Raw genomic sequence first — 26385 nt, 5'->3', positions numbered from 1 at the left:
TCGAAGATTGATAATATTTTTAATATTTGGTGGATAAAGAAAATATCGAGTTACATCATTGTTAGCTAAATTGGCGGCAAATGTCGTTGCGTAAATTTGAATAATTGCAATTTTTCTAATTTCGATAGTGGAGTCGTTAAACTATCGATAATTTTATTGTACATGGCGTACATTAATGGCTAACTTATCGCTATCAATGCTGATAAACACCGATAATATTATAAGGAAAAAAACTGCAAGATTCGACTTTTAGCGTACAAAAAGAAGAATTAATCGATATCCGTTTATAAAATGGCAACGGGAGATGATAGACGCGTGGCACTAATCACGGGTATCACTGGACAAGTAAGTTTACATTTTTGACAGATGTTCATCTGTCATTTCTTCGTGTCGTTATAAATTGCGAGCAAGAGTTTTTGACTAAAATTTTATTTAGGATTAGAGAATTAGACGAACTTTAGTGGTATTTGCCAGGTAAATTCGTTTGATTCGATTATTAATATTTATTCTTTTCGTTTTAGGATGGTTCCTATTTAGCAGAATTTTTATTAGAAAAGGGATACAACGTACATGGTATTATTAGAAGAGCGAGTTCCTTTAACACCGCTCGTATTCAGCATTTGTATGCGGATCCTAAGTGTCATCGTCAGGGTAAAATGAAGTTACATTATGGAGATATGACCGATTCTAGTAGTTTGGTAAAAGTAATCAGTTCCGTGCAACCAACTGAGATTTATAATCTCGCGGCTCAAAGTCACGTTATGGTTGGTATAACGTAAATTACTCGTCACCGTAACGCCTTCAAATTTATATATTTTTTGTATACCTAAGTTATCTCGTATATTCTACAGGTAAGTTTTGAAGTAAGCGAGTATACGGCAGAGGTAGACGCCGTAGGAACCGTGAGATTACTAGACGCGATAAGAACGTGTGGTTTAGAAAAATCCGTAAAATTTTATCACGCGTCGACATCTGAACTTTACGGAAGGGCAGTGGAAGTACCGCAGAATGAAAAGACTCCATTTTATCCACGTTCCCCGTACGGTAACTGCTCGTTCCGAATTTCTCCTTAGTACAATACCTCTGTTTTCTTCATTTTATTATTTATGATATTTTTAGCATGCGCCAAATTGTATAGCTTCTGGATAGTAGTCAATTATAGGGAGGCTTACAATATGTTTGCCTGCAATGGTATATTATTCAATCACGAAAGTCCTAGAAGAGGAGAAAATTTTGTAACTAGAAAGGTCACAAGATCTATAGCAAAGATACATTTAGGTTTGCAAGATGTTCTTGAATTAGGAAATCTTGATGCCAAAAGGGACTGGGGTCATGCTAAGGATTACGTAGAAGTGAGTAATCTTCTTTTCCTCCATTGAATATTTTAATATGCGTATATTAATTTAATCGAAACACGCGTTACAGGCAATGTGGCTTATGCTTCAACAATCAACGCCAGACGATTACGTTATAGCCACGGGGGAGACTCACAGTGTCAGAGAATTTGTAGAGGCTGCGTTCCAACACATCGGACGTACGATTAAATGGGAAGGAGAGGGATTGAACGAAACGGGGAAAGACGCAGATAACGAAAAAATATTAGTACGAGTTAACCCAAAATACTTTCGACCTACGGAAGTTGTAAGAATCAAATAGAAATGCTAGTATTCAAGATAGATTCGATTGGCCTTATTTATACGAAATATTTATCATACAGGATGTTCTTTTGGGTGATGCAACTAAAGCAAAGGAAAAATTTGGATGGAAACCGACCGTTACATTCGAGGTTCGTTTTAATTTATTCGTCGTTTCCCATAACGAGATTGCTTGTATGCTTTGATCTAACTTCGAAGGATTTCATTTAATCGTTTATTATGCTATTGCAGGCGTTAGTTAAAGATATGATGGATTTCGACCTAAATCTAATGAGAAAAAATCCGAACGCTTAGTGTCATTTTATTTTAATCCAGATAATTACACAAAGATATGAAAAACGTCCTATATATTTGCATATCGTGAGATATATGCAACAGCTAGATATGATATAAATAATCCACACGTCGGTATCACACATTATTGCATTTCTACAAAGTAAGAATATTCAAGTTGTAAGGTAAGAAGGCTATAGGATCCTTTTCCAAGTATTATAAATCGTACAACAAACGAATTAGCAGGAACGAATTGTTTATATACGAAGTATATAAGTTTCTTTTTAACTAGAATCTACGCAATATAAGATACACAAACATTCATTTGATAGCATTCGAAAGAAAAACGCATACTCTTTTATTAAATGTCGTACGAGTCTCGAATGCATATGTTTGCGTCCGCGGGTTGCGTGCAAGGAACCGATGGCTGTTTATAAATTGATTTATGATAGAGACGAAGGCTCCTTGCGAAGCGTGTACATAAACATAGGATATTTTTTATGAAAGCTTTACATACAAGCTGTACGCACAAACGGTAGAAGAAGATGTGTATCACCATTTTATTGTCTTCCACCAAAGTAACGGCTCTTACGTCGTAGTTTAATTCGTACCTAATACATGTAACTACAATGTAACGTATTATGTATCGTACGCTAGCTTTACATTTTAGTTATACATTTTAGTCTTTGTATATACAAGAAGAGGAAGAAGAAAAAGAAGAAGGGGAGCAACGCTACGACCGAAGAAATGGAACACATTCCGTCTCTCTCGAATAAATAGAAATAAGAGAAAATTAATGGAGGATTTACAAGGAATAGAAGTTTAACTTTTAGCCTCGGGCGCAGCCTTTCGTAAGATGTTATCGATCGTGAACATGGTCGATTTAACGCAACGTTCCGAACCACTCGCGTAATCCACTTCCTTCTCCTTCTCCGCATCGTTATCTCTGGTTCTAATTTCAACGCTGTCGCACCATCTCTCGATCTTTCCTTGATCGTCCTCTATGAGTCGCAACAAAGATCTTCGCGACTCATCTTTGTTCTGCGAAAAGGCACGCTGCTTGCGAGTTCTCCTACGCCTGTAATTACCATGCTCGAACATTTCGTTGGCGGATGGATCGAGACACCAATAACTGCCTTTGCCAGCCGCACCATGTTCCTCGTCCTCGTCGGGATTACTCTTGTCACGTGGTATTTTGACGAAGCAATCGTTCAAGCTTAGATTATGTCTAATACTGTTCTGCCAGCCCTGCCGATTTTCTCTATAATAAGGGAACCTCTCCATGATGAACTTGTAGATACCGGACAGAGTGAGTCTTTGTTTCGGCGACGAATTTATGGCCATGGCTATCAGGGCTATGTAAGAATAAGGTGGTTTCTCGTAACGAGGCGAGTGGTTTACTTTGTAACCGATCAGAGGTAAGGTCCAGCAGGAGAGATGATGATAACGAGGGCTGTTCATACTCGTGGTGGTCGACGTTCGATTAGTCTCCAATCTGAACATTTCTGGGACTCCAGTGATGTTATAATATTCGGTCGGCAAAGTACAGATGGTTGGTAACATCTCTCTGGTCCAATTGCCAAGATCGTTGCTCCCAGATAATTCGAGAAATCTTTGATTCCTCGCCGACAATAAGGATTCTCGATGATAATTCCCATTTGGTTCCATCATTGATTGGTTCGGGTATATCTCTCTTCTACATCGAACGCGCTTCGTCGAAGAACGTCTCGAAGAACGTCTCGAAGAACGTCTCGAAGAACGTCTCGAAGAACTCGACGTGCCAGCACGTCGCTCGCGCGAGACTGCGTTTTCCGCAATCTTCGGCTCGTTAAACCGATTCTTCTAAGCTCTTTAGGGCCTTTAATTTGACAGGGAGAGATCTTAGAGGCTGGTCCAGCCCCGCCCATCGGCAGCTTTCCAAGGAACGTTCTCGTTTGGCGTTCGCTGACGATCGGGAGGAGGTGGACGCTCCGGATCGGTCCAGGAGCCCCACGACTAACATGTTTTATTACTGTTTACACATATGCTCTCCTAACACCCACGCCGCCAGTAACCGAGCCAATATGTAAACGCAGTCGTGGGTAATTATACCGAGAAGGCGTTCGCTTTCTTGGAAACGCTCTTCTTCTTATTATTTTCCCTTGCGTCGCGAACGGGAGGGGGGCGTTGCTTTTGAAAAAATTTTCCGAGATGCTGACGACCTGTATTTTTCTCTTTATTATTCTTCTTGTTTTATTACGTGCCCGATGGTTGTGATACGAAAAGAATTTGAAGAGACAAATTTGTTGAAGAAACAAATCAAAGTGGATATGCGCGATGAAGGGGCTACGTATTCGAACTATGTTCGGCATCTCCTCGAAAAACAGAGAGATAGACGAGGGAGCGCCTTGTCTCTTCCGAAAAAGCGCGACGATTTACTGCTCTCGTTTAAGCCGAGACCGATTTTAGACTTTATCCCGGAGGAAGCTAACGCGCGGGAAGCGATCGTTACTTATGCAAAGGGAGAAACCTTCCTCTCCTTTTCATTAGTATGGGATCAAGTTGGATCAAATCGATCGAAAATCAACTACGTTTTATCGAAATCCTTGATTATTGATAAGATCTATAGCGGCGTCTGCCGTCTTGACTTTGGATTGTTGCTTTTGCGACGTTTACGACTGTGAGAAAATTAACAGCGCGTAAAGTCTCTCTACCGCGTCGATCCTTTCCTTCTTCCTACTGATTTTCTCTCTGCGTCTTATCGATCATTATTTCGAATCGAACGCGAATCATTATCTAAAAGACCTAATTATTTACGTTAAAGTAATCTTCGACTCGTCGTTAGGTCACTCTTTAACATCTTTCCTAGGATCGTTTCTCACGTAACCGTCTCGTTATTTCTGTCGTGGTAATTGGAAAGTTAGTAAATGTAAAGACAGGTAGTTCGACCAATTGGAATCTCGACTTTAGCTTAGGTATATTTGCTAGGCATTAAAAGAAATGACAATGTAAATATGTTTCTATAACCTCGCGCGGTGCCCTCGTAGGTCTTCCTTTTCCTTTTTGTACTTGTAGCGAGCTCCTGCAAAATGATGGCTTTGAAAATGTATATATTTATATACGTATATGTGTAAATGTTTCCAGATTAATTTCAGATTCAGGATGTCTCAGCAACTTGGACGTTTCACGAACGATTACGTGCGCAAAGTGAAGGATAAAAATATTCGTTTCTGAAATTCTCTTCTTCGATTAAAATCTTGATCCATCTAAGAAACGAGGATTACTTCAAAGTCTGTATCGATCCTTTTATTTTTTTACAGATACATACGTCGCATTTAATTAAGTTCCTCGAAGTAAATCGTTGACTGTAATGTTATTTATAAGAGTTATTAATTATACATAGCGACGTCTCCGTGATTCTTCTTTTTTTCTCTTTCTTTTTTAACGCGAAGAAAGTTACGTTTTTAATTGGAGAGCCAAATATGTAGGTGCGAAAGTGAACCGGCGAATTAATACGTTCATTTCATGCTCGGAGAAACTTTTTTCATGACATTCGACAATGCGAACGTTTTATTTGATCTTAACTATCGAATCCTACTCCGCTCGGCGTAAAGCAAAAAGAGGGCGTATCGCGTCCCTTCCTTTCTGGCTTTACTCGAAGGAAAATAAAAAAAGGAAGAACGCTTTTGATCTAATTTTTGAAGCTGATTAATCGTACAAATAACGAAGTAAATTTCACAAGTCGATTTTTCGATTTTTAGTACAAAAAAACGATGTTATAAAAGTAACGCGTGTTTCTAATCGCGAAAAAAGATGTTAACACGAGTAATTCGCGTTATACAACGAACGATTACGAAGTTGAAGAAATGAGGCACGTCACAGAGAGAAAATGAGAACTCATGTCACGAACGTCATTTACAAACATTCACTTAACTTCCTAACGTTCTTGCGCAATTCGGTCCCGACTTAGAAAAGGGCTTGAATTTCGTAATATCAAACGAAAAGATTCCAAACTATGCGAAGTGTAATCAAATCGAATCGTCCAAAAAAATCGAAAGATTTTACTCGACTGACAAACTAATAGCGTATCCGTAATTAATTTAGTTTTGCAGTCAGGATCGAATCGCGTATACAACGGCTTGCGATTGGATCGGTAACGTTTTGATCGGCGAATTAGGTTTCCTGTCTTCTCGACGCGTATCCATCTTGTATTCTGGATCGTGGAGAGATTCTAAATTGCAAGACGATTCTCGTTGGCACATCGGCACATCGCAGAGAATAGATACGAAGGAGAAAGTGGAAGTTAGAGGCGTCATCGTTCGAGTATTTGGCTGTTGTAGGAACGATACAGAAAAAAAAAGAAAAAAAAAAAATAAAAGAAAGGAGATGGAAAAAAGAACTGTCGATTTCTACGCGAGAACGACAAGACGATTTGAGAAACTCTCACGGAGATACAACGTTATCCATTATTTTCTAGAAGCTCAACTATGTAGCTCAATATATTATAGCACGTACACGCACCTAAGTACATGCAGATACTTCCTCGAATGCATAGGACAATCGCTTTTTAAATGTGGACTTTATCGATTACTGACTTTGCGGATTTTGAAATGGCAAGTCGGCCTTTCTCTCTTTCTCTTGATGCATTTCGTCGAGTCACACTCGACGAAAGGTCTCGACGAAGGTTCGTATCTATCGGAGAGCTGAAAAGAATTTGTTCGTCTAACGTTAGAAAATAATTTTCACCGATCGCAAATCCGATGACGCACATTTTTTACAAGCGGGAACAGTGCGGGATCTGTCCGCGAAGCTTGCGAAATTATAAATGTACGAGGCATCGTCATTAGCGAGATCAATTAGATATCGACGACGCGCTGACACGCGTAGAGGCAATTAGGAAGATCGATCGTAGCGCGGACAGGATGCAACGATCGAGGTTGACCGATAACGAATCGCAAAGACGATGAATACGACGTTTCTTTTTCTTCGATCGTTGTAATCCTTGGAGGAAACAAAAAAGGAGAAAAAGAAAAGAAACTACAAAATAGATCCAAAGTACGCTTATCGAACAGAGATCCATTTATTCCTTACATAATACATATTCCAACGTCTCTATTGGTTACGATCGACAAAGTTTCTTCGGATTATACTTCGCGGTAACTTTCGCGGTAAGTTTACGCTAATAGTTACAAAATAGTTTTGTTTAGCATGTGCTTTTGTACGCACGTATCCGTGTACATATTCATGTACTTACATGCGCGCGTACAGAGGAAAGTATTTCTCCTCGCGTGAACGGAATGCTGAATTTGTGAAATTCTCATCGATCGTGTACGTACATAGACGTATGCTCTCTAAATTGCGAATGTATTTTTCGAAAAGAGCGCTCGTTGTCGCTCGTACAGACATATTCGTATAATTTCAACGAATTCGAAAATTAGGGATTAGGCGTTTGCGCGCGATCAGAGATATTTTCGATGATCCCGTGAAAATTCTCATAGAGAAGTCGATAATTACGACGAAAAATAAATGCGAACTCGATGTTGAAACGACTCTGGGATATACGGCATGGAGTTTATACAAGGTATTTTTGGCGAATTTTAATAGTCCGTTGGTTTGTAGTAACAGACGAATGGCTTGAAACAGATCGCTTTAGCGTCGTACCGCAGATGCGCCTTAGGAAAGAAGAACTTTCCGATCGGCATGGCCGTTCAGCGAGTAACAAAACAACTAACAAGAAGCGATCTAATGAGAACGTGATCGGCTATTTATAATTTTTCAGCGGGATCGAATGATCGATCGATGAACGGATCTTAAACTTATCGAACCGTCTTCGATATCGAGCCTAATTATCGAGTCTAAACGAACCTATAACGAATCCATACGAGTTTCGACCGTTCGGTCGCAAATTTACGAGCAACGGGGACGAAATAGTCGATCGATTGCCCAACTTGCCACCAGCAGGAGATCGAGCGGCCCGCATGAGTTACGATCGACGGAGGAATGAAAAAGGAAAAAAGAGACAAAATACAGAAAAAATGATTTCCTGCTTCCTAGTTCGCGCTACGTCCATCGATTTTGTACGAGGCAACGCCGAATATTCGAGCGGAAGATTCTTCGTTATACGTATCGACGATCGTTACACGTACATATCCCTTTTCTTTTTTTGTTTTTGTTTATTTTGCGAGTTCATTGACACGTAGACATATATAATAGGTACATACATAGAGAGTTTTTCACTGCTGCAAATGACCGATTATTGCCATGTAAACGCGGAAAGAAAGTGAACGTTTCGTGATGTCGACCGTTCTGGAGATCTTCACCGCTTGAGTGTCCGTCATTAAATATAGATTATTAATAAAAGTTACGAGGCCCGCGTGGCCGCTAATTCAGACCATCGTGCTTTCGTAAAAGTACTAAATAAAGTAAGTGTTGCAGGGACGAGAAACGAACGTTTTGACACAGTATCGAGGAAGGTGGACGCAGCTGCAATTATCAATAGAATTGCGAACGCATAAAAAAGAACTTTCCCAAAGAAAATCCTTCCATTTGGAGGTATAACGACGACTTGCTTGGTTTTTGAAAGCGAGCTATAAAAAAAAAAAAAAAAGTGAAATCCAGTCTAATTCGTCCAGGGTAGGCTTTTGTAGTTTATAGTTGTAAAACTTGAAGATTTCGAAGTCGAAGGGTCATCGTTTAAAAAAAAAAAAAAAAAAAAAAAAACGATGATTATGCCGGACTGCTCGAAGCGGTTCCGAGAAAACCGGTAGGATTCTCCTCGTAATTGGAAAATTAATCGCAGTTACGTCGATGTCTAGCAACTTAAACAAAAGCAAGAATTACTGTCGAAAATATAGATCGATAGAGACACGATTGTTAAAAGCGTGAGGTCTTTCTCGTATAGAAAAGAGAGACGGTGAAAGGAAGAGCACGACTTCTCACAACCCCGAATCGGAAGAAAGTCAAAGATCCGACCGGTTCGGTCGTTTCTAAGTATATTAGAGGACGTTAAACGTTTCGTAAGACAGCTCTCCTCTTCTACCACGAAAAAAAACGATCATTCGTCTTTCGGGACAATTTAGTTCCGATTCCTCGTAGACGGCCGACGACTCTCACAACGCAAATTTAATCTTCGTAGTTAATTGCGCAAGCAGCGGACGATCGTCGAGAACGATCGAGCTTAGAGCGACTCGATCATTGTGCAACGAGCACGCTTTAAATCTTCCTGCTCGGGAAGTCATATCTTCTAATACGAGAACTTGAACTTAACCTAAGCTCAATCGAGCGTAATCCCCGACGTATCCGAGCGATAGTGAAAGCGCGATCTCTCGATCTGCCGTTTTTCTTATGGGATGAAATCGCATTTTTGCGATCCTTACTTCCTATCCTTTTTTTTTCTATTCTTTTTTTTTACATAACGACGAACTCATCGTCGGATATCGTCTCTTCGTACTTCCTCCCCTCCATTAGAAGAGCACACTTTTTAATTCTTGTTTTCATTCTCCTTACTTTCACACACATGCGCCTCTGTCTACAATTCCCTTTGACGGTTTAAGAAGAAAAAAAAGGCACCTTCGATCGAACAGAAGCAGGTGCTTAAGAGAGCGTAGTTACATAAGAAGAAAATAAAAATCCTCGAACGAAAAGGGACTCGCGTCGATCGAGTCGCCTTCGCCTTGTTCCTCGTCTACGAGGTGGGTAACGAGGACGTCTCGTCGTTGGATCCCCTCCAAAGGAGAACTCAGGATGTTGTAGCTTGGCTTGGAAGAGTTGGGAGTCCCGTATAACAGAACGCTCTTCCTCTATTTGATGCCCCTCCACCGTCTACTCGTCCACTTCTCTATGTGTGTCTCTATGCCTAGGGCATCTAAGAGCCTAACCGGAGAAACGCATTTGCTATAAAAGCTTCGTATGTTCGAAGGAATTCGTCAGAAGAGTGACGAACCGTAACAAAAAAAAAGCAGCGCCAATACTCGCTGCTCCTTTTTAGTTCTTCGTCGCGAACGAGAGGACTCCTGGAAGTCGAAGATGCGGCTCGCACTGGTCAGTGTCCCTCCCCTGATCTTTATTAATTAAATCACGCGACGTTGTTCCTTCGCACCTATCTTCGGCTATAATTTTCTCGATGTTAGATGTGACAAAGTGCGCGAGGTCAGTGCAAGCAACGAGAAGCGATTCGGAAATGTGATTCATTCTGTGTTCATTCTGTCCGACGAACAAGTGCATTTTCTTCATTCGATCTCAAAGCCTTCTTTCGATCCGTTCGACGTTATTGGCTACGCTTCTAGTAAATATCTGTAGTCGTCCGATCTTAAGCGACGAACGGGATAAGAAGTTATTCGTCGAAACAAGAAAAAATATTATAAATCATTCGGTAGAGATTCGAACGTACGAAGGAACGATTTTATCGTTCTGCTAGCTCGATGCTTTCGCATGATCCTTTGCGAACAAGAAAGTGCATCGACGTGTCACGATAGGATGCACGCTCGAATACAGCGTTTAGACGTAAAAAACTGCGTGTCGAATGTCACTCGATACAAAGTCGAGAGTCGAATGTCAAGGAGCATCAAGCATTCGTTATTTCGCGATCTAAAGAAAGCGGGTATTAGGGAGAGGGAGGAAGAAGGTACATCGTAGTAGAGATGGTGTTGTCGCCACGTACACGAGACAAAAAATGCACAACGAGTCTCTCTAGTTATTTCAGCTGAATGAATTAATAGGTACCGTTATTATCTGTAGCGTGGCAAAGGTATTTGTAGGATCTCGTGAATGAAATTCGTTCGGTAATTTATTTACTATATAGATCTTTATGCATATGCAATAGGAGACGAGCGATATTTCAATAGAAATTTAAATAGAAATGTAAATATAGATACATCGGCGAATCGTCAGCATTCTCCGCTATCAGCCAGTTAAGTAGATGTCCTCTCATCATTTTCACTCGGTGAAATGGAAAGTTGCGCGAAAGAGACGGAGAGAGAGAGAGAGAGAGAGAGAGAGAGAGAGAGAGAGAGAAGGAAAAGAAGGAGAAATTCACGAAAATATTTAGGAGGAATCCATGAGAATGCTATAGCGTCAATGATAAAATGAGATTTGAATTCGTTTTGCGATCTTCAGAGTGTCGGGACGATCGTAGATCGATCACGATCCATGTAATTCGTTGCAAGATCGTAAATATCTTCGGTTTCGATATCGATAGGCGATATACCTATATGCTTCGTAACGAATCTCGTAATAATATCTTCAGGAGGGACAAGGAAAGAGCCGGGCGTAAGACGAAATTGCGCTCGAGGATAAAAATGAAAGGAGAAAGAAAGACAAAATCATGGCGCATACTTTCGCTTGGTCCAGCCTAATGGATGGCCGAAGTTTCACGTTCCTCCGGCTGTGAAGAACAAAAAAAAAAAAGAAAACACGAGAGTAGCGAGGGTTCACTCGACCCAATTTCCAGACTTTCATTTTTGAATGACGCGCTCATAAAATCGCACAAGGTATAGAAATCCGCGTGAAGCATCGACACGCTTAAGGTCGGCTTCTCTCGGTGAAAAGTTGTACGGTGTTAATTAAAGAGACGCGGTGTAATAAGCCGAGCGATTACCGTTTCCCTTCTTCTAATCTGCATTTATAATTGAACGATCAAACATTTACCGCTGCTTTTTCATTCTCGTAATATCAGCAACGCGAACTATTATCGTGCGAAAAGCGTCTTATTATTATACGGCTACACGTCGATTATGTTCATGCGCATAACTACTGTCGAACTGCCGTGTAATTGACCGTAAAACAAAGGCTTTATCCTTGAGGAGTCCAGTACCTTTACGTATATTATAATTCTACGTATTTTCAGATATTGCTGGGACTCCTGTTCGTCGTCTCCGCCATCGGCGATCCGATCAGAACGAAGAAAGAGTAAGTTCGTGTACGAATGATTAATCGATTAAATTATACGCGCAGCAATTCGTACGTTAGAGAGAAGGATACTTTTTACCTCGTAGTAATCGTAAACGTTTTCAGAGCACCACCTAGTCCACAGTATGGTCCGCCTGCTGCTTCTTACGGTGTACCGAACGTAGGTCCTTCGGATTCGTACGGCGCTCCACCACCGCCATCGTCGTCTTATGGTGCACCATCTGGACCATCGTCTTCTTACGGTGCCCCGTCTGGACCATCATCGTCTTACGGCGTTCCTTCGTCGTCCTACGGCGCGCCATCTTCCAGCTACGGAGCGCCATCCTCCGGGCATGGCTCTTTCGGCGGTGATCACGGATCCTTCGGAGGAGGCGATCATGGATCGGATCACGGATCGTTAGGCGGAGGATCGTTCGACAGTGGTTACGGGGGTGACGGACACGGATCTTCATATGGCGGCGGCGGTGGCGGCGGCGGTGGCGGCGGCGGTTTTGGTGGAGATTTTGGATCGTACGGAGGAGGACATCACGGAGGTGGAGGTGGAGGAGGCGGTGGTGATTTTGGATCGTACGGAGGAGGACATCACGGAGGAGGCGGCGGTGGAGATTTCGATTCGTTCGGAGGAGGACACCACGGAGGTGGAGGAGGAGGCGGTGGAGGCTTCGATTCGTTCGGAGGAGGACATCACGGAGGTGGAGGAGGAGGAGGAGGCGGTGGAGGCTTCGATTCGTTCGGAGGAGGACATCACGGTGGAGGAGGAGGAGGAGGAGGAGGATCCGCGCTCGGTCCCGTTTACGGTCCACCCTCGCAATCCTACGGTCCTCCGGCGCCTTCCTACGGTCCCCCGGCGCCCTCCTACGGTCCACCGGCACCGTCTTACGGTCCACCTGCTCACGATCAGCCGAAAGGAGTATGGAAAAAAAAGCTCACGTGGAAGGCCGAGTGGAAGCAAGTATGGAAAACGGAGTCTAAACTAACGTGGAAACAGGAATGGAAGAAGGTTCAGGTACCAATTTGGAAGGAAGTACAGGTGCCAGAATGGAAGGAAATTCAAGTGCCAGCTTGGAAGAAGGTACAAAAACCTATTTGGAAGGAGATCCAAGTACCTATTTGGAAGGAGATTCAGGTACCAGCTTGGAAGAAGGTTTGGAAGCCTGTCTGGAAGGAGATTCAAGTACCGATTTGGAAGGACGTTCAAGTGCCCGACTGGAAGAAGATTTGGATACCAGAGTGGGTAAAGATCGGTATTCCCGGCGAACAGTACGTCGGCAAGGATCAACACGGTTGGCAATATACCAGTCACGATCTCTGGAAGAAGAAACTCATTTGGAAACCGATCTGGAAGAAAATTTGGAGGACGGAGAAGAAGCAAGCTTGGGTTACGGATAAGAAGCTCGAATGGAAAGCCGAATGGAAGCAAATTTGGAAAACCGAAAAGAAACAAGTTTGGGTGACGGATAAGAAACTAGTATGGAAGGAAGAGTCCGTACAGGTTTGGTTACCTAAAAAACAACAGATTTGGGTCACGCAAAAGAAGCAGGTGTGGAAGGACGAATGGAAAAGCAAGTGGGTACCGGTTTGGAAGAACGTACAAGTACCGGCCTGGAAGAAGGTTTGGAAGCCCGTTTGGGAGAAAGTTTGGGTACAAATAGAATCCCATCACGACGGAGGCCACCATGGTTACAACTAATACGATGATATTAGCGTAGTCGTTAGGAGATCAAAGTTAATCTCGTTAGTTAACGTTCCAAAGTTCGTAGAACGTGTTTCAAGTACGGATCGATAATTTCAAACTCGACGATAATCCCTTGCTCGACGATTATCCTAACGAATGAGATAGAAAGCATAGTATTTCGTCGATCGCGTCGGAATAAGGAGAATAGACTCGTGATATTGCGATTTAAGTATTCCGTTAATGCCGAATGAATCGCTACAAGTCCTTGCCCCCTGTAAATAAGGAGATTAAAAGATTGCAAGCGCATCGATATTTTTGTACGTTTTGCGTTTACTTTAATCTAATAAATATTCTTTTTTACCACGTGCCAGCTTAATCGATTGATATCCCGAATCGAGCGATGATCTAGTTAGAAACTTTCGCTTTGTATACAACGATCTGGATTGTTTTAGACGAGCAAGATAAAAGGAAGGAAAGAATAACTTTGAAAAAAAAAAAAGAAAAGAAACGAAAGAGACGATTGTTTGAAGTTTAAGTAGATCTGATGGAACGAAGTCGGTAGTGTAATCGGTAGTAGCTTTCCCGTTTACTCGACGAAAGTGCAATTTTCTAGACGACGGAGGAGGTTTATCAGGTGGAAAATGGAAGGAGAAAAGGAAGATGCTTTCCAGGGAAGCGTATATGCAGATGTCAGGGTCGCGAGACGGACCCACGACCTTTACTTTCTCCGTGATCGTGCCGGAGCAAGTGTGGGATGATCGAGAAATAAAGAATCTACCAAGAGAGAACGTGGAGACGTCGGTGGGAGAACGGAAGTAGCACGACCGGTTCGTCTTCTCGGTCTCCTTCCGAGCTTCGATGAACCAGTGAACGCAAACCAGTATCTACTAAACGCATCGAAGAAAGTGGATGGCGCTTTCGAGTCGACAAAAAAAAAAAGATCGATGACGTTGTCATTGTCCCTAATGAATAAATTAGTTGTATGATAGACGAACGAACACGGCTCGAATCAAATTAGACGTACGACGACATGCATCTTATCTTTTTTTATCTCTCGTACATCACGAAAGACGAGCGACGCCATCAATCCGGCGGAATCTTTGCGACTTAAATCTTAATTAAGAGCTATCTCCTCCCTTTTTCCCATTAATTTTCTTTATCTCATGCCGGAACTGGGTTAGGTATTTTGTTAATTATCAGTTTCATTAACGGTCCGTGCATTCGGATTCGCACGAATCCATCGCCTTCGTCCCGATCGATGATGAGATTTTATCTCTTTGGCAGAGAGTAACGCGTAACTACATAAATTATACAGTAGAAAATACAAGTTGATTTATGGATGTCTATATTACTTACTACTTTGAGATATTCCAATATGATTTACAAGCGGGAACGCGATTTATATAAACTTCCGACGACGAAAATAACGGCGCGTCTCGTATCTGCTTGCAAAGTGTAAGGACGTTTCGAGCGATTCGTAGATACCTGTGTGGATAACAAATAGAGGAAAATAAGCATAACTTGGAGAATCTACTGCAGAAATATCTACGAATATTTTCTATTCGGTAAAGAAAGCGTATTTCGATATCGAATAGCGTTTGCTTCGAACATAAGCAAGCGTATGACACTTGCGATCGCCCGTAGAGCAAATTTAAAAGCTATTTCCCCACCACGCTCGATATATTATTGTTCTAACGCTTACCACCGCTATATATACTTTCCCAGGATCTTTCTTTATATGACTTTCTAGCGTTTAGAGCGGTAGTGGGACATTCGTCAAAGTTTTCCCTCTCTTCTTACAAAGTACGAACTAACTATCTCTCCATAGAGTTTCGTTTATTTTAATTATTGTAAATTAATCGTCGTTTTAGCTTTTGTTCGGTCGAAACGTTCTAGTTTCGATCGATCGATGCTAGGCCACGTAGCTCGTTTTCGTGAATCACTGTCGTCTATCAACTCGAGTTTTCTGCTATCGAAAGTCGTTAATACTTTATGTACGGCACACCATAGCCCATGGAGACTTATACGAACACCGGTGTTACTCAATAGAAAGCGAAACGTGCATATGATAGATTTATAAACCGAAACTTTTACACTATTCTCGGGGCTCTGTCGGTAAGGTTTTTGAAATCGTCGACGTAGCAAGTATCGGCTTTGAAAATATTTCGATGTTGGCCAATTGTCGTAGTTAATGCAGAACGCGAATAGCCAAGGATTGTCTTCATAAAGTAAGCCCGAGTCTGGCAAGGCCACTTTCACGTAAATATATACAGCCCGAAGAGACGAGCATGTGCGCACGTTTCTTTCCTTTCCTCGTTTCTTTGTCTCTCTGATCTCTTCCATCCGGTTCCTTTATCCAGTGGCTCTCAATTCTTTACTTTACCAGAATTACTATACCAGAATAAATAATAGCATAGCTATTAATTGGAAATTTATTCAATAATCCTGAATCGAAATAAGAGTCTTAACGTGGTACGATCTTTTATCGTGCACGACTCGAGTCAGCGTCTATTAGGCATACCTACGTGAAGATTTCACTCCGTAGGTCGCTGATCGTTGATCGTAGATCTTAATAAATTTCACTCTCGAAATGCTATGGTATCGAGGATAGTATCGGTACATCCTTGTACCGGTTCTACCTACGTATCCGTACGTACATGTGTCGTATATACCGTATACCGTAAGCGACTCTCGCTCGTTATATATAGCGGAAGTGCCTGCACCATTGGTATCTTAAAAAGGTCGAAAACCTGCTCGTCACGTTCATTTTCTTCTTATTCCCGTGCCTCTTCGTACTCCTTTCGGAACACGACTTTGCGATTCAACGAGGATATACGTATGTATATACCTTTCTCATCCGTGACTTTCCCGTGGAGGACGGACGGGGGCATAGATAGAGGTAGAGGAGCATCGAACCATCTACGTGGGAAAACGTTTTATATATTTATGAAATAAGCAAGAAAACGCGAATGAAAAGAATGACACAGAAAAATTCACTATTTTTCTAAGATAGTACGCAGATATAGTTACCAACTATATCTAAAAAGTCTTCTCAATTATGGCGATGCTACAACTCGGTAACAATTCTGCGGGCAAACCGTACATTCTACTCTACAATGACTTCCACTATCCTTGAGAATACGTTCGGGTTCATAAAGCTGCTTATAATGAGGAAAGTTAATGACAGACGATTTAGACGTTAGCACGTCCAGCGCTAATTTCGAATCGGTCGCAGCACTTGCTAAGGCGTACGAACGTTTCTTCACCCTCTTTTTTCTTTTTCTGTTCTTTTTTTAACGTTCCTGTTGTAAAAATTCTTGCAATTCTAAATATCATCGATCGATGTATCTAGAACGGCGGTTCTTTCCTTGATAATTTCTTTGATTTTCGATCGATCGACAACGTACAACACGATTAAAATCGACGTAATACGAAGAAGAAGGACTCGGTAAGAGAACGGTATCGGCACGCGACGATGAGAGACAGTTATGGTTCAGCGCCGGGCTCTTACATCAATTGCCCACTTGCACTTGTTACTTTCACTGAGCAACTCTTCTTTCTACGCCGAAACGGCCGGATGTTCGACTTTACACCGGGCCGCATGTACACATAACCACGTTCTCTATTTAACGTCGCGTTCGAGCGTCCTGCTGAGGCCAAATGCCAGAACGGAATCGGTCTAACTCCGCACGCGAGAAATGATATAACGCTAAAATAACGGTCCTTCGAATTATATAGATTAATAATTATCACACGCGGCATTTAAAAATTCTGATCGATCACGTAACACGATGTTAGATGACGATTGTATTTAATCGTTTGCACCATGGGAGGCAAACTCGATATCGAATCGATGAAGACGTGTCTCGAATAGATATTTAAGAATGAGTACGAACTATCTCGTCGATTAGCCAACACGCCGTTCTTTCGTGTTTATGGTATTGGACCAGATTCTAGTGGTCTTTCGACTACGTTACCACTTTTGCTTTCGTAAGAAAGGATCACGAGTTTTTCCCTTCGACACGACCCAAATATCAAAGAAGAAAACTTTCGAGAGATTGTATCGTGAGTATTTCGAAGGAATCGAGAGAGAGAGAGAGAGAGAGAGAGAGAGAGAGAGAGAGAGAGAGAGAGAGAGGGAGAGAGAGAGAGAGAGAGAGAGAGAGAGAGAGAGGTACTGAACCGCACGTACGTCAAACAGGCCCCTCAATTTGGAATTTCTAAAATACATATCGATCTACCTATGTACCGTCACACCTTTGACATTTTTCAAATATTGGATAGTTCGTTCGTGGAGGAGCATCGTCGTTCTAAAAATAAAAGGAAAAAAGAAAAAAACCAACGATTCTCCTTTTTTGCGCTACGTAATAATAAAAAGCGTGATCCGTTCACCCACGTATCACCTGGATGAGTTTCTTCGAATAAAATCAAGATAGACCTATTCCTATTTCGAACTTTCCGGAAGTGTCGATATGGGTCACGGTGAAACCTTTCTCGGTATGCCTATTGCTCTCGCGTGTGCACCTTCGGAAATCTGGAGCGATCATGTAATGGTAGCGACTGATGAAATCGTTATAACCAACGATACGTTTCGTTTTCGGACGAGACAATCGTTCAAATATATAAAATATATTGACGAGATTTTAATAGTATCTACGTTTAATAACGCAAACGTATAAAACAGGAACTCCAACCGAGAGAACCGAGCGAAGCTCGTTAATAGTGAGATAACAACGAGACGCTTAGAGGAATCGTTCGGGTCGCGTGTCTAGCTTGCAATTAGAAATTCATTAGAAACGGTTCGAGTATCGCCTATGTTCTCCTTACGTCGCGATAAAACTAACAATATCGCAATTTTTACGAGTGTGACGCTTCCGTCGTTAGTCGTTCATTATACTTTTGACTGAACTACTAAAAATGAACTTTTCCAGTTTCGGACGCGTTCGATTTCTTAATCTATTAAGTAAGAACTACTCTAGATTTGGGGTAATCATCTTGGAAGAAAAGAAAAAGCGGCTACTGTCCGCTCCAGTTTTGGGGCCGAGAGAAATCGTTGCGAAACCAGTATTTCGAACAACAAAATCCAAGAGACAGCTCGGGAGGAACAAATATTCCTAACATCGATCGCTTCGTGACCACGAACGTACCATCCGGAATCATTTATGTTCTCTCGGTAAGCAATAAATTTGACCTAAAGGAAAGGGAAAGTAAGAACGAGAGCTATCGCTGTAACTAACGATTGGAATAGCATTTTTTGAACTATAACTTACGAGTCTTTAATCGATCGGAACTTTGAGGATAATAGACATTGGATCGGAATCGTATAATCATCGAGATGAATCGATAAAACTTGCGATTATAGCGAAACTTGACGTTTCCCCAAAAGTTGGGAGAAGAATCTGGAGCAAGAGGCATAGCCTTGGCGCATAACCTTGCTCCGTGAACTTCGACGTCACGGTTGAAAGTACAACGGGTACTTGTACGTGCTCAAAGAAGCGAAGAAGTCGGAGAAGTCACGGCCCGTTAAGATCGGATCGCAGGCTCGATCACTTTCTCCGACCGATGGCCTGGCCGAGGACAACCAAGGAGGAAGAGATACCAAGAGGAAAAGGGGGAAGAAATAAACAAGAAGAAAAGAAGAAAAAAACGAATGGATAGATAGAAAAATATCGAGAGCAGGTGGACCGAGAAAAAAGAAAAAGGAAGGAGAGTCCGATCGCTCTCGTAATCAGGACCAATACAAGCATGGACAGAGTCAGGTACACTAGCGGAATCGACGAGTTGAGGACGGTGAGGCTCGAGAATATCTTTTTCTCCACCCAGGTGAGTCCACCTCCACCTCCACCGTACTTAACCAACAGCCCCACCGCGTCTCCAATCGCCACAACTTTCCGCTTTGGCTCCTTCCTTCTGTCCCCGGGGGAGGATACGCGCCTATATAACTACGGCGTTCCACTGATTGGACGAAGTAAGCCACGTTTTCCAGCGTCTAGGGAAGAAGAGAACGCAGCCCGAGTCCAACGGGCGGCACTCCAAGAAATATGAGGATTCGCCCGGGATGCGCGGTCAGTGGGAACAAATTCTTTCTTCTTTTCTTAATCTCTTATCTTCTCGGCCGTTTCTCTAACTCCTCCTCCTCCTTCTTCTTCTTCTTCTTCTTTTTCTCTCGCCTCGTCATCGATGATTATTAAATAGTGATTACAATGAGAATATACCGGTATTGGTCTTGTTTGGTCGAGTTTAAACAGGTCGTGCATATACGTGTCGTTCGATTAAAAATATTAACATGTAAATATACACGTATCCTATATACGAAATTCGTGATAGGTCCAGTCGAGCCAGTCGATTAAAGAATGATTCATATTCTATTAACGCTCTTTAGCGAAATTAATTCTCTACCGAGCGTGCTAAAGAGGGAAATCGATTTAACGGAAGGAATTATGGTCGATCGGTTGTCATCGATTATCGTGCACCAGTGAAATTCGAAAGTTCTTTAGCGCGTTCGACAGGCCCTTGCGATTTCACTAGCCGAACGAGCTGAGAAGGAACCAGAAAGAGTTTTTCTGATGCGCGTTATGTGTGTCGCTTCCACTTCGAACAAAATTGAAAACAATGCTAAGAACTAAGTATTTACCAACCCCCCGGGTCTGAAAGTTTCACGGTAAATTATTGTGGAATGAATGCCATTGAAGTGGATAGACCGATGTCTCACAGTGAAATTCTATAATTTTCTTGTAATTGCAACGTTTCCAGACTGCACTAGCAGTGCTACTGCAGATCGTTCTTGCGGCGGGCAAGGCTTTGGAGCAAACGCAGCAAATACAGCTACAAGTGCAACAGCAACGGCAACAACAACCGCAGCAAGTCCCGTACGTATATTTCAATACTTTCTCGAGTAATATACCGACTCGGAATGACCCAATAAATGTGTACATACACATACGCGATTATCGTTATCATCGTCGTCATTATTATTATTAAAAGAGAAAAATGTTGATACACGCGTACGCACGCACACGCAGGTACGGTACAACGGCTGAGAAACGATTGGCCGATTGGAACGGAGATGCCGGGGGTCACTATGGCGGGGATGATTACGGTGGTAGTTTAGCCGGTGGAGATTACGGTGGAGATGTCGGAGGTGGCGGAGACGACGTTGGGGGAGCGATCGAGGAACACCACGTGCAAGAACATCATGACGATCATCACGATCCTGGTTACTGGAAAAAGAAAATGATTTGGAAACCAGGCTGGAAGAAAATTTGGAAACCGGCTCAAAAACAAATTTGGAAACCTGCCTGGAAGAAGATTTGGAAGCCTGTTTGGGAGCCGACGAAGAAGGCCGTTTGGAAGGAAATCCAAGTACCAGCCTGGAAAAAGATTTGGAAGCCCGTTTGGAAGGAGATACAGGTGCCAGTGTGGAAGGAAATTCAGGTACCTGCGTGGAAAAAAATTTGGAAGCCCGTATGGGTACCCATAAAAGTTCCAGCTTGGAAAGAGATTCAAGTGCCCGATTGGAAGAAGGTTTGGAAACCCGTGTGGAAGGAGATACAGGTGCCAGCTTGGAAGGAAATTCAAGTACCGGCGTGGAAGAAACTTTGGATACCGGAATGGGTGAAGGTCGGTATACCCGGTGAACATTACCACGGTACGGACCACCACGGCTGGCAATATACCAGTCACGATTTGTGGAAAAAGAAACTGATCTGGAAGCCGGTGTGGAAAAAATATTGGAAACCGGCGAAGAAACAAATATGGATACCGGATAAGAAACTCGAGTGGAAGGAAGCATGGAAGCAGATCTGGCGACCTGCCAAGAAACAAATCTGGGTCGAGGACAAGAAGCTGACGTGGAAGGAAGAATGGAAACAAGTATGGAAGCCGGACAAAAAGTTGATTTGGGTGCCGGACAAGAAGTTGGAGTGGAAGGAAGCATGGAAACAGATTTGGAAAACGGAGAAGAAACTCGAATGGATACCGGACAAGAAATTAGCTTGGAAAGAGGCATGGAAGCAGATTTGGGTACCGGCCTGGAAAGAAATTTGGGTTCCCGCCTGGAAGAAGATATGGAAACCGGTATGGATATCGGAGTGGTTCCCTAACGAGGATCATCATCATCATCATCATCAGGGATGGGCCGATCGAAAGGACAGCCAAGGACAGAACGCGCAACCAGTCCCGCTTAGTCCCGAGTTCGCAGGAAATCAAAATAAGAGCGAGCAGCAACGGCTGGTCGAGAGGAATCAAGTCAGATGGAACAGATCCTTCGAAGGAGATGTAAAGTCACCCGCGGAAAGCTTGCTACCACCTCCAGTTCCAACGTCGAATCAGAACGCCGCCCCTTCCAACTTTACCTTCCGCACCCGTTGATCCGTTTTGAGAGCTCTGATGCGAACGCACCGGCTCTCGATATCTGTACAAATATTTCGCTCTAAGAATATTGTAACATACGTCCTTGTGTATATATTATCTTGATAAGCTCAATGTAAGCTTAAGATATCCCTTCGAGGTACTTCATCTTGTTTCTCGTTTCGACGCTTCAGGGAATCTTATCGCTCTTATCGTTCTTTTTCTTTCTTTTTATACCAATTTCCTTGTTGTATTATCGTTTTTCTTAGTTTCTTTTTTCTTTGTTAATTAATGACGTTACGAATAAAGTTTATGAATATTTTGTTAATATCCCTATCGTCTATTTCATTCTCCCTTGTTAACGTCGCATCGATACGATGTGTGTACGCGTGTGGGCGACGTGCTCTGTATATGACGCAACGTGCCTACGAGGCACGCACTCCTACGTCCGTCACCCGGGTGAAAGTAGGCTCCGTTGTGGTAGGAGTCGCTTTTTTTTCTTTTCTTTCTTTTTTTTTTTTTTTTTTTTTTTTTTACATGAAAGACATCCGTACTCTCGGTGAAAGTATTCGGCGCCCACGCTTCTCTTCTCTCCAACGATTGTATAAATTAATTGCTGGCATAGAACCGCACGTTTCTAAAGTTTAAACGTCGGTCAAAAGTAGAAGCACATGTGCAACGCGACATTGACGAGAAAGAGAGGCACAAAAGACCGGATTCCATCGATCACGATGGACCGATCGAACGGATAAAAAGTGAAAAGCCTACTTTTCACTTTCATCGCGGCTTTCCTTATGGATTCTACGTTAGAGAGTATTTTCCAAGCAAGCGAGTTTTCTTTTATTCGCAATGTTAAAACGGATAATTACAAGTTGTAGTTGTATTTGATTATTATACACACACACACACACACACACGTTATATATGCAAGGGAATTATTGATAAACGAAGAGCATCGGATTTTAAATATTCCGGAAATGACAAAAGAGGTCACTCTAAAAGAGAAATAAAGTCTCTAGACTTTAGTCGCTTCACTTCCATTGTTTCTGTGCGAGATTTCATTCTCTTCGAGTAGAATGTTCTAATCCTTCTCACGGAACACGGCGATATCGGGTTTGTCGTACCTAAAGATTAAAAAATCGATCCTAAAGATTTAAGAATAAAGTAAATATCGACGATTAACGGAGCTTGACCTGAATAGCAATGAATCTGACTGTTAATTTCATTCAGCACTACGTTACCTCGCTTCGGACTTATCTCGTCGATACAGAAAATAATCTCACGAAAAGTTCCAAAGTTTCGCTTTTATCAATTCTTCATGAAATATCTATATTCCTTTATGCGATCATGGTCTTTTATGCCGAAGCAGGAAACTACGTATATTCTAAAAATAGAAGGAATAACATTTGTCAAACGTCATAGACATATTTCTTTTGGTTCACCTTCAAACTTTTGTACGAATGAATAAATCGAATTCTTTTTTGACAAGAAATAAGCATCGTTACAGAGACATTATATTCGTGTAAGGTCACGAGAAGAATCACTTTGATAAGATCTCGGGGTTTAGACATGTAGTTGTTTTCCTTCTGTCTAAAGCATAGCTACATGTGTTCCTTTTGTAACGTATATATATATACATGTGTATGTGCGATGTATATACGATATATATGCATATATATACATATATATATACACATTATATAGATCACAAAAAGAATAGTGCCGTCAGTGCGAGCGAAGATGTTGTTGACGACGATCTACCTTCTTTTGACAATCTTCTGCCTCTTTTGCATCTACGATTGCTTTAAGCCAAGATATTTCCCACCTGGTATGTCAAATCGATGAAACGTGTCTAGATTAAGAAATTAGTTACCGGTGAATTCCAATTAACAGCAAAAATGAGAAATGCCAAAGTGATAATGCTTGTGCAAAAGTTTTCTTCTCTCGTACGTCCAACCCAAAAAGAAGATAAAAAGAATTTTTACATGCAGGTCCTGCTTGGTTACCCATAATAGGATGTTTAGCGGCTTTCAAAAGATTACAATCTAAATACGGATTTTCGCATTTGGCATTTAAAAAATTGGAGGAAACTTATGGACCGATCGTGGGACTAAAGTTGGGACGACAAAAGATCGTTACGATCTCGACTTACGATTTTGTAAAACAAGCTTTGCTTCAGGATGATTTTAATGGTCGACCAGAGTCATTCTCGTTCAAGATTCGTGCCTTCGGGAAGAAAAAAGGTTTAATTCGTTATAATCATTTATTAATTCGTAGTCGATCGATAATTCGTAGCTTGAAATTATTTATTAGGAGTATTGTTCACCGAGGGTCAAACGTGGTCTCAATGTCGAAGATTCACGATGCGTCACTTGCGAACGTTCGGTTTGGGCCAATCACTGATGAACAAACGGCTGACGAGAGAAGCACAGTATCTCATGGAGAATCTACGAGAACAAAGCGAACATGGATCGGTGCTCATGCATAACGCTTTCGACGTAGCCGTTATCAACGCACTTTGGACGATGTTTGCCGGTCGTAGATTCGAATACGACGATGAAAAGTCGAAGGAAATACTGGAAACTATTCATAATTCCTTTAGGTGCAAACCTCGGCTCTTACTTCTTTATTTATTTTTTTTTTTTTTTTTGTACGATAGAAGGGAAGAAAAAACCTTAAAGAGGATACAAAATGTTGATTTGGTCTTAATTAAAAAGAAAGAAGAAAATGTATCTTTCTTCGGGTGTTTTCTTCGCCATTCGAATGTCAAATAACAACTGTAATTACTTGTTTGAGTCGATCTCGTTTGTTATAGAAGAAGTTTTTCGGTTGCGCATCTTATAAAATTGTAGGTTTTTCAAAACGTAGGCTGACGGATACCATGGGTGGACTTTTGTCCCATATGCCCTTCTTACGCTTCATCGCACCGAACTGGTGTAATTACAACGAGACCATGAGTCTTCTCAGAAAACAATGGAAATTTATCGACGAGGAGATTACCAAGCACGAGCTAGAATTGACGGATGAAGAGCCGCGGGACCTGATCGAAGCTTTTCTTCTTGAAATATCGTCTCGCAAAGGAAACGATTCCAGTGACATATTCGATCGTAAGTCGTTATTTTTCTAAGTGACTACGCTCTTATTCGTTTTCTTGAAAATAATGATAACTATCAGGCGAGAATTTACTGATCCTGTGTCTCGATCTCTTGCTTGCTGGCACCAAAACGACGAGCGACATGTTGGCGATTACCATATTATTTTTGTCGTTGAATCGTCAATGGATAAAGCCACTTCAAGAAGAATTGGACAAACAAACCGGCAGAACGCGGGCACCAACGTTCGAGGATTCTTCATCTTTACCAACGGTAGAAGCCTTTTTAGCAGAGGTACGACACATCGTTGAATCGATAAGTTAGTAAAATCGTGCGAGGTACTTGCAAGTAACGAACGGATCGAGATTCTTAATGCGATCATTTGCGCAGGTACAAAGATACTTGATCATGGCACCCTTTGGGGTTCCACACAAAACCATGACGGACGTTGACTTTAACGGATATCGCATACCCAAGGTCAGATTCGAGGAAATTTTGAAAGCTGGAACGTAGGAAAAAAATGTTGAAGGAGTTTCTTTCTTTTTAGGACACATTGATACTCTTCGACTATTACAGCGTTCACTATGATTCAGTTTACTGGGATCGTCCGGAAGAATTTAGGCCTCAACGTTTTCTCGATAAGAACGGTCAATTTTGTCAAAACAACGTGAACATACCGTTCGGATTAGGTAATTTCTGCTTCGAAATAAGATCATCCGTCTTCGTTGATTATCTTCTAATACATACCATCATTTTTAGGAAAGAGGCGATGTCTCGGAGAATTACTTGCTCGTTCAACGTTTTTCTTATATTTCGTTTACTTTATATATTATTTCGATTTTGATATCTCACCTCTACATGAAATACCCAATCTAAACGGCTACGACAGTTTCACTTTATCACCGAAACCGTACTATCTCAAGCTCTCGATGAGATCCGATATAAAGCACTGAAATGCACGCCACGTGGCACATGCCACCGTCGATAGATTTGGACTTCTGCGAAACAGCTTGATTTCGTCGAACGCGTAAAACGACTTTTACGCGGTTGAAACAACAAACCGTATTCTAACGAAGATTTTCTTCCGAGACGCCAAACAAATGTGGCGTCGTTTAGCGTTTAGAGATTGCCTGATCTTGATTGAGCTTAACATATAAATTTACTTCAAATAAATCCAATAATTATTATTTATTTTTTTATTATTATTACTGATTGAAAAGCTGATCCGTGCAGAGAGGGAGAGAGAGAGAGAGAGAGAGAGAGAGAAGTAGTCTTCCACGGAATAGAATTCTTCGCTTCTTTTATATTTTACTTCAAGATATAAATGAAGTTGTTACGTATAAATAGAGATTTCAAAAATTGGTCGAAATCTAATATTATCGATTACAAGAAACTATTCGATAGAATAAAGATATGTAACCCAGTTTGTGAATATTTTTACAAAAAAAAAAAAAAA

At 41.7% G+C, this 26385-nt stretch overlaps 5 protein-coding genes and 1 long non-coding RNA gene across 7 annotated transcripts; 4 read left to right on the top strand and 2 right to left on the bottom strand.

Moving 5' to 3' along the window:
- The first annotated feature begins 44 nt into the window (after positions 1 to 44).
- Positions 45 to 2760, top strand: LOC122635732 (GDP-mannose 4,6 dehydratase). The gene is made up of 7 exons (XM_043826281.1): positions 45 to 345; positions 522 to 764; positions 852 to 1044; positions 1120 to 1352; positions 1426 to 1641; positions 1718 to 1786; positions 1887 to 2760. Exons 1-7 carry the CDS (start codon positions 292 to 294, stop codon positions 1947 to 1949), a joined length of 1071 nt encoding a protein of 356 aa, XP_043682216.1. The 5' UTR covers positions 45 to 291; the 3' UTR covers positions 1950 to 2760.
- LOC122635734 (forkhead box protein C1-B-like) lies at positions 2751 to 3670 on the bottom strand. Its single transcript, XM_043826286.1, has one exon. The coding sequence runs from the start codon at positions 3597 to 3599 to the stop codon at positions 2751 to 2753; it is 849 nt and encodes a 282-aa protein (XP_043682221.1). The 5' UTR covers positions 3600 to 3670.
- A 4969-nt stretch (positions 3671 to 8639) lies between these two features.
- LOC122635776 lies at positions 8640 to 13851 on the top strand. Its single transcript, XM_043826412.1, has 4 exons — positions 8640 to 11395; positions 11752 to 11813; positions 11919 to 12505; positions 12575 to 13851. Exons 1-4 carry the CDS (start codon positions 11264 to 11266, stop codon positions 13501 to 13503), a joined length of 1710 nt encoding a protein of 569 aa, XP_043682347.1. The 5' UTR covers positions 8640 to 11263; the 3' UTR covers positions 13504 to 13851.
- A 4448-nt stretch (positions 13852 to 18299) lies between these two features.
- Positions 18300 to 22085, top strand: LOC122635797. Of its 2 annotated transcripts, XM_043826455.1 has the most exons (4): positions 18300 to 18661; positions 18851 to 19553; positions 20242 to 20357; positions 20511 to 22085. In XM_043826455.1, exons 2-4 carry the CDS (start codon positions 19530 to 19532, stop codon positions 21856 to 21858), a joined length of 1488 nt encoding a protein of 495 aa, XP_043682390.1. In that variant the 5' UTR covers positions 18300 to 18661; positions 18851 to 19529; the 3' UTR covers positions 21859 to 22085. The 2 variants fall into 2 exon arrangements, with proteins under 2 accessions (XP_043682390.1, XP_043682389.1); XM_043826454.1 differs by having other exon boundaries at positions 18300 to 19553.
- Positions 22086 to 22653: 568 nt separating this feature from the next.
- On the bottom strand, positions 22654 to 23221 carry LOC122635806. The gene is made up of 2 exons (XR_006328756.1): positions 23079 to 23221; positions 22654 to 22961 (listed from the first exon to the last, which is right to left on the bottom strand). It is a non-coding gene; the product is annotated as an uncharacterized LOC122635806 (long non-coding RNA).
- Positions 23222 to 23549: 328 nt separating this feature from the next.
- LOC122635796 (methyl farnesoate epoxidase-like) lies at positions 23550 to 26116 on the top strand. Its single transcript, XM_043826453.1, has 8 exons — positions 23550 to 23665; positions 23829 to 24080; positions 24151 to 24439; positions 24706 to 24944; positions 25012 to 25223; positions 25320 to 25406; positions 25477 to 25618; positions 25689 to 26116. The coding sequence occupies exons 1-8, from the start codon at positions 23578 to 23580 to the stop codon at positions 25880 to 25882; spliced, it is 1503 nt and encodes a 500-aa protein (XP_043682388.1). The 5' UTR covers positions 23550 to 23577; the 3' UTR covers positions 25883 to 26116.
- The last annotated feature ends 269 nt before the right edge of the window (positions 26117 to 26385 follow it).

The sequence above is a fragment of the Vespula pensylvanica genome, chromosome 19 (genome assembly GCF_014466175.1).
Source record: "Vespula pensylvanica isolate Volc-1 chromosome 19, ASM1446617v1, whole genome shotgun sequence".
In the NCBI taxonomy this organism is placed as follows: Eukaryota; Metazoa; Arthropoda; class Insecta; order Hymenoptera; family Vespidae; genus Vespula; species Vespula pensylvanica.
This window is presented reverse-complemented; position numbering and strand designations above follow the sequence as displayed.

Bases quoted from the DNA above. Each gene is read 5' to 3' on its own strand.
- LOC122635732 (XM_043826281.1), top strand. From the start codon at position 292: ATGGCAACGGGAGATGATAGACGCGTGGCACTAATCACGGGTATCACT. The intron at 1,353-1,425 runs GTGAGTAATCTT...CACGCGTTACAG, and splicing joins ATGCTAAGGATTACGTAGAA to GCAATGTGGCTTATGCTTCA. The intron at 1,642-1,717 runs GTAAGAATCAAA...TTTATCATACAG, and splicing joins ACTTTCGACCTACGGAAGTT to GATGTTCTTTTGGGTGATGC.
- LOC122635734 (XM_043826286.1), bottom strand. From the start codon at position 3,599: ATGATGGAACCAAATGGGAATTATCATCGAGAATCCTTATTGTCGGCG.
- LOC122635776 (XM_043826412.1), top strand. From the start codon at position 11,264: ATGGCCGAAGTTTCACGTTCCTCCGGCTGTGAAGAACAAAAAAAAAAA. The intron at 11,396-11,751 runs GTATAGAAATCC...ACGTATTTTCAG, and splicing joins CGCTCATAAAATCGCACAAG to ATATTGCTGGGACTCCTGTT. The intron at 12,506-12,574 runs GTGGAGGAGGAG...GTGGAGGAGGAG, and splicing joins CGGAGGAGGACATCACGGAG to GAGGAGGAGGAGGATCCGCG.
- LOC122635797 (XM_043826455.1), top strand. From the start codon at position 19,530: ATGAGGATTCGCCCGGGATGCGCG. The intron at 19,554-20,241 runs GTCAGTGGGAAC...CAACGTTTCCAG, and splicing joins GGATTCGCCCGGGATGCGCG to ACTGCACTAGCAGTGCTACT. The intron at 20,358-20,510 runs GTACGTATATTT...ACGCACACGCAG, and splicing joins CAACAACCGCAGCAAGTCCC to GTACGGTACAACGGCTGAGA.
- LOC122635796 (XM_043826453.1), top strand. From the start codon at position 23,578: ATGTTGTTGACGACGATCTACCTTCTTTTGACAATCTTCTGCCTCTTT. The intron at 23,666-23,828 runs GTATGTCAAATC...TTTTACATGCAG, and splicing joins GCCAAGATATTTCCCACCTG to GTCCTGCTTGGTTACCCATA. The intron at 24,440-24,705 runs GTGCAAACCTCG...TTCAAAACGTAG, and splicing joins ACTATTCATAATTCCTTTAG to GCTGACGGATACCATGGGTG.